The sequence below is a fragment of the Biomphalaria glabrata genome, chromosome 1, assembly GCF_947242115.1.
Source record: "Biomphalaria glabrata chromosome 1, xgBioGlab47.1, whole genome shotgun sequence".
Taxonomy (NCBI): domain Eukaryota; kingdom Metazoa; phylum Mollusca; class Gastropoda; family Planorbidae; genus Biomphalaria; species Biomphalaria glabrata.
In genome coordinates this window covers 19,813,236-19,823,775 of record NC_074711.1, presented here as the reverse complement: position 1 = coordinate 19,823,775, position 10,540 = coordinate 19,813,236, and the positions used below count along the sequence as shown (strand labels likewise).

The following is a 10,540-nucleotide window of genomic DNA, read 5'->3' as shown; positions in this document are numbered from 1 at the left end:
TTAACTACTGCAGCTGATCAACAGTAAGCATCAGCATTACCATTTGCCAAAACGTCATGTAGTCATGGAGTTTCATTCCCAAAATTTAACGAGAACCTTGGAGAAAATCTCGCTGGAAGCTTTAGCGACTTTCTTATTAGTACCCACGTCCAGACCAAAAAGGAAATTTATGAGAACCACTTCATTTGTGAAAATTGACTGGAGACAAAGAGACTTATTCCTCCAAACTCTCATTTGAAAGGCAGCCAGGCCATTAGCCATCTCTCTCAATTATTTTTACCTCACAGGTATCTAAAGGGATCTACTGCATTTAAGAATTTTACGCTAATTTGTGTTGGTCAGTAAGTCAAACTGGCGGGATATCCGGTTCAATATGTTTCTGATTCTAAATGACAACTATAAATTAAAACGTGTAGCTCACAGTAGCTGTGTCAATAGATTTCACCTCGAAGTGCGACAGTTTCTTTGTATCAGTAAATAAACCTCGTCAGCCTTAATCTAAAGAACCTTAGTAGAGTTTTAAGTTCAACTTATGTATAAAATACAATTAAACGTAGAACGTAGCGGTACATTAAGATGATAGAGTTATTTAATGGTATTCAAGGAAAATCGTTGTCAAGAATGACAACCTAGTGCAGGACAGTAAAGCCCCTTTTGTTTTCTGCGTTGGTCTGAGACATATGCTACACCGCTTCATACAATGAAACCTTTGTCACTTACTAAATAATGATTGACATAAAGGGACATAATTTTATTGTTCTATTTTAATAAATGCGGCTTTTGTTTGTTTTAATTTTCTTTACCATTATAACAGATCAATCGATAAATCAATTTCTAAGATTACGTCCCTTAGATTGCAAGTAAGTGTAGTTATTTCTTTTGATTCTTGCAAACTCTACGGTGACAGATTTTCTACACCCAGTTCGCTACATGAAAGAACTTTTGCTCGTCCTTAGTCGCTGTAAAATAAGTTAATAATAATTCTCATTCATTTTAACACGACACCTGCCAGGATGATGATTGGTTACTGAAGATTTTAGAGGACTGCTGTGGTTCTAAGGTCTCAGAGTTAATGTCCTATTGGAGATGTTTACCAAGAGAACATGGATACGTGGATAACATGGATACGAACATTGGTTTCCAAATGGATATGCCCTCGACTGAATGTTTCAGATACTTAAAAATAACGATTAAAGTCCACTATGTTTTCTCCAAAGTTGACTGTTGTCCAGAGAGATGCTGATGACATATACATGAATAAGAGGTTTTTAAACATGTGTGTGGAAAGAGAGGCTCAGTGAAAGATAGGCTGAATGAAAGAGAGGCTGACTAAAAGAGAGGCTGACTAAAAGATAGGCTTAGTGAAAGAGAGGCTGACTAAAAGATAGGCTTACTGAAAGAGAGGCTGACTAAAAGATAGACTTAGTGAAAAAGAGGCTGACTAAACAGAAGGAAAACCTATATAGAAAATTTAAAGAAACTAATGCTGAAAGAGTTTACAAAAAGTATATAAAAATTAAACACTTAACCCAAAAAGTAAGCAGACAGCTGCAGAATGAATACATAAACAATGTAATATCTAAAGATAACAATAAAAACCTATGGTCATACATTAAGTCTAAGAAAATGGAAACAACAGGCATAGCGCCATTAAAAGATGAACATAACATAATACATAATGATAATGAAACTAAAGCAAACATCCTAAACAAATACTTTGCATCAGCATTCTCAGCCCCAGGAGACAAAGACATATTACTGAATTAGAACCAAGTAAACAACATAGAAGATATAGTAGTACAAGAAAATGGAATTCAAAAACTATTAGCCAACACCAAACCAAATAAAGCTTCTGGACCTGATGGTATTCCAGCTAGATTACTCAAAGAACTAAGCAATGAGCTAGCCCCAGTGTTCAAAATACTCTTTCAGGCTTCACTTAACCAGGGCAGAGTACCAAAGGACTGGAAAGAAGCTAATGTCACCCCCCTATTTAAAAAAGGAGAAAAATCTGACCCAGGAAACTACAGACCAGTATCACTTACCAGCATCACATGTAAAATCCTAGAACACATAATATGAAGCAACATTATAAACCACTTAGACAAACATAATGTCCTCACACCATACGAACATGGCTTTAGGAAATATAGATCATGTGAAACACAACTAATAGGACTAAGGTTTAGATAATAGTGAACAAATATATGCTATCTTACTAGATTTTTCTAAGGCTTTTGACAAAGTTCCCCACCATAGTTTGCTTAAAAAATTAAAATATTGCGGCATTAATGGTCCACTGCATCAGTGGATTAAAGATTTTCTGATAGGGAGAGAACAAACTGTAATAATAAATGGCTCTAAATCAACACCGATAACAGTAAACTCAGGTGTACCTCAAGGAAAAGTCTTGGGTCCACTACTATTTTTAATTTACATAAATGATTTACCAAATTGCATTACTTCAGGAACAAAAGTCAGATTATTTGCAGACGATTGCATAATATATAGAACAATAAAAACAACACAAGACACAGATATTTTACAAAGAGAATTAGATGAATTACAGAAATGGGAATCAAATTGGAGCATGTCTTTCCACCCAGAAAAATGTCAGTTGTTAAGAGTAACAAAAAAACTAAAACAAATTAATTCCACTTATCTTATTCATGGCAAACCAATAACACAGACTAAAAACGCAAAATACCTAGGTGTTATAATAAATGAAAAACTGTCATGGAATCCACATATTGATGAAACTACAAAAAAAATCAAACAAAGCATTAGGATTTATTAAAAGAAATTTCTATAAATCAAATAAGAACATAAAACTAAAATGTTATTTAACCTTGGTTAGGCCAATAATAGAATATGCATTCTCCGTTTGGGACCCCTCAACTCAAGAAAACATAAAAAAACTGGAACAGACACAAAATAGAGCAGTGAGATTCATAACAAACGAATATTCACATTTGACTAGAGTAACACCTTTAGTAAAATCACTAAATTTAGAAAGCCTTCAGGACAGAAGGCTGAAAAGTAAAGTAGCAATCATACATAAAACACTGAACCATAATCTTCAAATACAAAAACAGAGTTTAATAAAATACTCTGAAAGACACAAAGATAAAGGCACATTCCTTGTCCCATATGCTAGGACAAATTTGTACAAACACTCCTTCTTCCCTAGCATATTAGAGCATGGAATGGGTTGCCTGAGCTAGCCAGGAAAACCAGTGACTTGGCTGAATATTAGTCATTGGTTAATATGCATGACTAAATGCATGACGCGTAGGACGTAATCATTTTCTTTTTTGAAGTAACGTCTGTATTATATAAGATAAGATAAGATAAGATAAGATAAGATAAGATAGGCTTAGTGAAAGAGAGGCTGACTAAAAGATAGACTTAGTGAAAGAGAGGCTGGCTGAAAGATAGGCTTAGTGAAAAAGAGGCTGACTAAAAGTAGTGAAAAAGAGGCTGACTAAAAGATAGGCTTAGTGAAAGAGAGGCTGACTAAAAGATAGGCTTAGTGAAAGAGAGGCTGACTAAAAGATAGGCTGACTAAAAGATAGGCTGACTAAAAGATAGGCTGACTAAAAGAGAGGCTGACTAAAAGATAGGCTGACTAAAAGATAGGCTGACTAAAAGATAGGCTGACTAAAAGATAGGCTGATTGAAAGATAGGCTGACTAAAAGATAGGCTGACTAAAAGATAGGCTGATTGAAAGATAGGCTGATTGAAAGATAGGCTTAGTGAAAGGTAGGCTGACAGAAAGATAGGCTTAATGAAAGATAGGCTTAATGAAAGATAGGCTTTGTGAAAGATAGACTGACAGATAGGCTGACTGAAACATAGGCTTAGTGAAAGAAAACGTTAGTGAAGAGAGACAACCCTTAATGTTTATGACTTGTTGGATGATCAGGTAGCTTGCTGGCCCTTAACACAGTGAAATCAGTAAGAGGTCATTTCTCAGTCCTACCGGGAAAGAGAAATCTATCTTGTTGGCATTTAGGTCCGTTAGGCTTCTCTAAAAATACAGAAAAAAATAAAATTTACATTTGTTACATAGTACGGCACAACAATTTCAACGTGTAATGGTTAAAGTAATGATATTTTGTTACAAAGACAAAGCCTTTGTCTGGCAGACGTCTATTGAAGTTTTCTCTTTCATCCTCTGCTCAAGTTTTTCTTTTGTTTTTCCCGCGGCTTTCGTGAGAGCTTTAGAATTTCCAACTAAAGTCAGGTAGCCAGTAGAGTTGGGTCGACTCAGGGGCGCCTTGACGATCTCAAAATTTCAAATCCCATTCTTCACCGAAGACACCAGGTTCGGAAGCCAAGCGCTTAACCACTCAGCCACCGCTCCTCCCTGAGTTTAATGACCACGGTAAATTTTTAGTGGGTAAGGAATGGACAAAACTCATCACAAAAAAATTCTACCATTGTTTTTATTTTGTCCAAATGTTACCGAAACAAACATTAAGGGGAAACAAGTTCTCAGACTATGGGGAGATAATCATTTTAAGGCATTTCTAGGTCAAGGTCTAAGTCTATGGCTAGGGCATTTAGAAATAATCTATTTTTATTTCTTGACATATTAATAAATGAGCAACTTCCAAAAAGTTGAGAACCTATGCTACATTTATTTCAAAGTTTCAAGTATTTACAGAGACCTATTAGGCCTATAAGTCAAAGTCTCCAAACATTCAAAGGTTCATTGATATTTTGTCAGAAATGCCTTTCAAGAAAATAGCAAACATGGTCTACTACTTCAGAAGTAACAACTTCTTTGATTCAAAAATTGTGCTGTTTAGTACACAATTTTCTAACATTTCTTTTCAAGCTTGTCGTTTGATTGTAGTCTAGCAGAGTACAACTTACTTGACTCTAAAAGATTTCAGGACAATGATGTGGGCGTTATCTACTTGAGTCAATCAAGCGAGACTTCCAATTTCATCTACAAATTATATATTGCACCGACAAATAGAAGCCTAGATGTTTCGTGCGGTACATATTATAAGGGTTATAGGGATACCGTTATTCAGTGATTGAACTGTTTTCAGTCTTCAGAACTGAAATAAAACAGGTTTTATCTGTTGCCTAGTTGGAGTAAGCAGTGAGACTTATTCTAAATTATTTTTTAAGGACACAACTTTAACATGTGGGTGACATTTTTTGACAATAATAGCATCACATTATTGCGCTATGACTTTATTAAAGGGATGTGTGGTTAAATAACTTAATAGCTTAAACCGCTTGGCCTATCAAGGAGGGACTCGAGTTGAAACCCCGAATCGAGTTGAGGTGTGTTTGCTAAGCTCCTAAATCCAGCACGGAAGCCTCTCCAAGAGAGCTTGGACCATATCACAATGATCGTGATCTAGCAGGAAATATACGCTATACAAAAGCAGTTCATTAAAAAAAACTAATGAGCCCCGATCACGTTACGAAATACATGCGTTAGATTCAACTGATGATCACGCTACACAATTCATGTTTTATTCAATCAATGATCACACTACACAATGCATGTTATATTCAATCAATGATCACGCTACACAATCCATGTTATATTCAATCAATGATCACGCTACACACTCCATGTTATATTCAATCAATGATCACGCTACACACTCCATGTTATATTCAATCAATGATCACGCTACACAATCCATGTTATATTCAATCAATCATCACGCTACACAATGACTCAAGTTTTGAGCGATCCATTAGTACGACTGTACAGGTGGGTCATTGACTCCCATAGATCAGTCCTCTGGAAGTCAGTTTTGAGAATCCTATGAGTTAGATCTACTAGTGTATTCAATGGAGACACTGTATAGAAATCAGCTTTCTGCTGTTCATGAACTGAGAGAGAGGGGGGAGATAGAGTCAAAGGACGTTTTACTCTGTCAGCTGCACGCTATTGTGACTGCAATAGAATGGTAAAGAATGTCTTGTGGCGTTACGAAACGAGAGGCAAATTTTGGTGTCTCTTGCGACTTCGAGTCTAGTTTGTCTTGTCACGTGACAGGCAGCCTATTTTATGTCCAAAGTGGGTGGAATTTTCCTTGAGGGTGGCAGCGTGTTCGTAAAGTTTCAAATAATATTGAGGTTGTTACACTTATACACTGTGAGCTAGCTCATTGGACTGCACAGGTAGGAGACTGGAGTGCACAGGTAGGACATCAGAGTGCATAGAGACTATTATTATCATTATTATTATTATCATTATAATTATTATCATTATTATTTTTATCATTATTTTTATATTAATATATAAATAACGAAACTAGAAAAAAAAAGTTTTGCATTGTTTCTTTGGTTTAAGACTTTAAGTGATTGTGAATTTAATGAGATCTGTGTCCACCCACCCAGCAAATTTTGCAAGCTAATTAGAGAAATTGGTGAGTTGTAGAATACGCTTGCACCACTAGGTCAAGCGTTAGGTTGTACTGTAATCCTTTATATCTGTGTGCGGTCATGTCTTGTCGGAATGAAAACTAACATTAAAATAGAACCTGAACTCCAACATAGAATTACATTTTTCAAAAGACAAAGATTTCCGCAAAAACTATAACAGTGAAATCAATTCAAAACGACACTAACAGACTATTGAAGTGCTCGACTCTTGCTGCTTGGTCATGTGTTTGACAATTCAATTTGATAATTCGTTCGACTGTATTGTTGATGATATTTTCAACTGTTTGTAAATAATATGTTTGACTGTTTTTAAATAATATTTTTAAATAATGCGGTCGACTGTTTGTTCGACATTTTGTTAGACAATATGTCCGACGGTTGTTGTTGTTGTTTTTCTTTTTAAATAATTCGTTTGCTGTTTATTTATGTCTTTGTTTCTTTGATAATTTGTTTATTTCGTGGTTTGTGGGACTGGATATCCAATGTTTGACTGAAACATCTTGTATTTAAGTACAATATTTGCAATTTGTGTTTTATATCAAATATCAATAACATTCCCTATCTTTCCGAAGCTAAAAAAATCTCTTCTTTTTATTGTTTATTCTCTCTATGTTTCTTAAAGGTTGCAGTAAATCAACACAAGATCCCTAAACACCAGCAAAGCGGCATGGCCAAAGCGGTTGTTAGTTTCAAGTACATTCCAGTTCTGAGTTTGATGATCATGGCGATTGTTGGATACCTACAGACTGCCGAGGCCAGTGTCTATATCACAACCACAGCAACTGCTCAGACAAAAACTGCTTACACGGGCATAGCTTACAACGCCAGCTTCTCTACCACAAGCTTTGTTGTGGCCCAGTTTCTGGGCATTCCTTACGCCCAACCTCCTACGGGAAGTAAAAGGTTCGCTAAACCTGTTATCAACACCCCAGCTGTAGGCTCGTACGACGCCAGCAAGTTGGGAAACATCTGCCCTCAGCACAGCAACTCCGGCGACCAGTGCATTTCCAGTTTAGCTCCATCCATGAATGAGGATTGTTTGTATCTCAATATCTACGTACCCTTGCCCAACATGACAGCGAGCGATGTTGAGTCTGGGGTCAATAGGACGCTACCCACTGGAAAACAATATCCAGTCTTCTTTTACATTCACGGAGGCGGTTATTACCTCGGGTCAGGGAACTGTTATAATGGAACGAATCTGGCAGGGCTTGGTGAGGTCATCGTTGTCACTTCCAATTATCGATTAGGAATTCTGGGCTTTATGGCCACTGGTGATGACGTAATTTCGGGAAATTTAGCTTTGTGGGATCAATGGACAGCGCTTAGGTGGGTCAACCAGAACATTGCAGCTTTCGGGGGTGACCCAAATCTTGTGACCATTGGAGGACACTCTGCAGGCGGTATTATTTCGACCCTTATGGCTATGTTCCCACAGGACACGCCTGAACTATTCCAGAGAGTCTTTGCGCTAAGCGGAACTGCGCTGATGCCCAAGACATTCATGCGTGATGATTACAACACTGCGTTAACAGTCGCTAACGATCTAGGATGCAATATTCAAGGACAAGGCAAAAGCGCAGAAATCAAGGACTGCTTGATGGGTATGTCCACTTCACAACTGGTCAAAGGAAAATTCACAGCATTAACACCAATGTCTTTTCCCCTAGAAACATCAATAAGCGAACCCTTGGTACCAAAATCTACTTATTTCTTATCTCAAGCCCTTTCTAAGTACAAGTCAAAGACTCTCTCTGTTCCTGCATCTTTTTACAAGAAAGATTTGTTTTTGGGGACCAGCCAAGAGGATGGGGTTGTCTTCTTTACTCTAAGGGAATACTTTTTGGCGAACGCATTGATAAATACGACTTTATTCTATGTAGTGCCTCCGAGGACTGTCTCGCTCAGTGACTTTAAACAGATCGTGTTTGAGATTTTAGCCAACAAATTTACAGATAACATGGACGATTACAAAGTGGAAATCGATTCTATAATGAATCGATACATCCAGTGGGAGAAACCAAACGACCTGGTACTGCAAAGCAGGAAACTTGTGGACATGTTCACTGACTTAGGATTTGTAATTCCCCATGCAGACACAGCGCTGGCTCACGTCTTAGGGCCCATCATAGACTCGGCTGGCACCGGAGGGAAAACATTTATGTACAAATTCTCAAAGGCGTATACCAATGCGGAAGCCAAAATGTTGTTCAATTTTTTTGAGGGCACCGAACACGACGCTGACATTCCCTACGTCTTCGGTTTTGTTTCCGGAAGTGACGACATTGCCTTGTCCAAGACCTTTATGTCCTACGTCATCAACTTCATCAAAGCCGGGTTAGTAGCAGATTCTACTTCCTACTTTATATAAAATAAACCCACTATATAAGGAGGGGGCGTGGTGGTTGGGTGGTAGGCCTTGTCCTAGGGTTTTGGGTTCGAATCTCGGAGAAGACTGAGATTTTAAATGTAATAATATTTAGTGCGACCCTGAATCCACCAACTCTAATAGGTACTTGGCATAAGACGGAGAAAGGCGGTAGGTCATCATCTGCCCTATACATGGTTTGAAGGGGGTTGGTCCTATTTTACTTTTATAATAAAATCTGTGACTGTATACAGATTACAGAACTACCTTTTATATATCACCCCATCATAACCTAACCTGTCATCTCACATCAACGTTTTCTTCGTAGAGACCTTTTTATAGAAACCTCTATGTAATTTATAATAGCTGAGCATAAATACTCTTTTGTGTGGGTGTGTTGTTGTTTTTATGCTGTTTGTAGTTCATTTTGGTGCAAGGGTTGATAGAAGCAGATCCGTTAAGTAGAAAAACAATTCCCTATTTTGTTTTCCAGAGATCCTAACGGACCAGGCCTTACCCAATGGAAAGAGTTTAACGCCGAGACGCAGCCGTACATGTACATCTCTACCAACACTGTTGAACAGAGAGAATACTTTGGTGCCTCCATTCAACAGTTCTGGAACGAGCTCATCCCCAGCTTGAAGCAATGCAAGGGCTCGAGCAGCACTGCAGACCGCCTTCAGAATACCGTCCTCGTCGCCATGGTCAGTGTGGCTTGGAGCATCTGTCGATTTGTTGTTTGTATAAACTATAAGTAGCTGATATTTTTTGCAAGTACTCTACTTGTTTGATGTGAATTAATTATTTATCCATACAAACGTAAGCTAGACATTTGCCGTGCTTGTGTGTTAGAGTGCTATTTGTACACTTCAACGTAACAACAAGAAACCATTACCTCAATGCTTGAAAGGATTTATGTGATATAAAATGGTCAATATGTTTGCTATAGTTTCTTTTTCACGACATACAAAATTTAATGTTTTTCAGCAAAGTCAAATATTACAAAATTTTGTTTTATAAAATTGATGAATGTAACATTTCGATCAGGTAACATGAACTATTATGAAACACAAAGATGTGCACATTGTAACAAAACCAACAGTCACTAGACATATCTATTCATTCAATCCAATAATCTTTTATTTCAGGTTTTTTCTAATAAACAATTATTACATTATCTCTATATCTTCAAATCTTTTTTTTTTCCATGGACGCTTACTCAAACATAATATGTAGATTAAAATTATTTTTTTAACAAAGCTCATATCAATTCAACTCTTCAAGCTTATCTTATCCAAGTTTATGAGGAGGCCAACTTTGGGTGCCTCTCTATCTAGGCTCTCCGTCATTTCTTGTATGCATTTATTTGTAGCCCCGAGTAGGGCAACGTCATCGGCAAAGTCCAAGTCCGTCATTCAGTTTTGTTCACGCCATGGAATACCAAAGGCAGTCTGATTCATTGCTCTCCTCATTATGTAGTCGATGGCTAGGAGGAAGAGGTCGGGAGATGCTCCCCTGTCTTGAAGCTTGAAGAGTTGGACAAGTTCACATACCTTGGCAGCATCATATTAGACAAGAATTGAGAAACGACTAAATGTGGCTCAACAAAAATGGCTGAGACGGATTTTGGGAGTCAGTTACATAGATCGGGTCTCAAACAACTAAATCCTATGCCGAACTGTGAGTCGATCACTTGGTGAGGTTGTGACAGGGCGTTGCACGAAGTTTGCGGGACATGTTCTCCGACA

The 10,540-nt window shown here is 37.6% G+C and overlaps 1 protein-coding gene across 1 annotated transcript; it reads left to right on the top strand.

Moving 5' to 3' along the window:
- The first annotated feature begins 5,914 nt into the window (after window positions 1–5,914).
- Window positions 5,915–9,673, top strand: LOC106070946 (neuroligin-4, Y-linked-like). The gene is made up of 3 exons (XM_013230956.2): window positions 5,915–6,181; window positions 7,047–8,761; window positions 9,286–9,673. Exons 2-3 carry the CDS (start codon window positions 7,092–7,094, stop codon window positions 9,548–9,550), a joined length of 1,935 nt encoding a protein of 644 aa, XP_013086410.2. The 5' UTR covers window positions 5,915–6,181; window positions 7,047–7,091; the 3' UTR covers window positions 9,551–9,673.
- The last annotated feature ends 867 nt before the right edge of the window (window positions 9,674–10,540 follow it).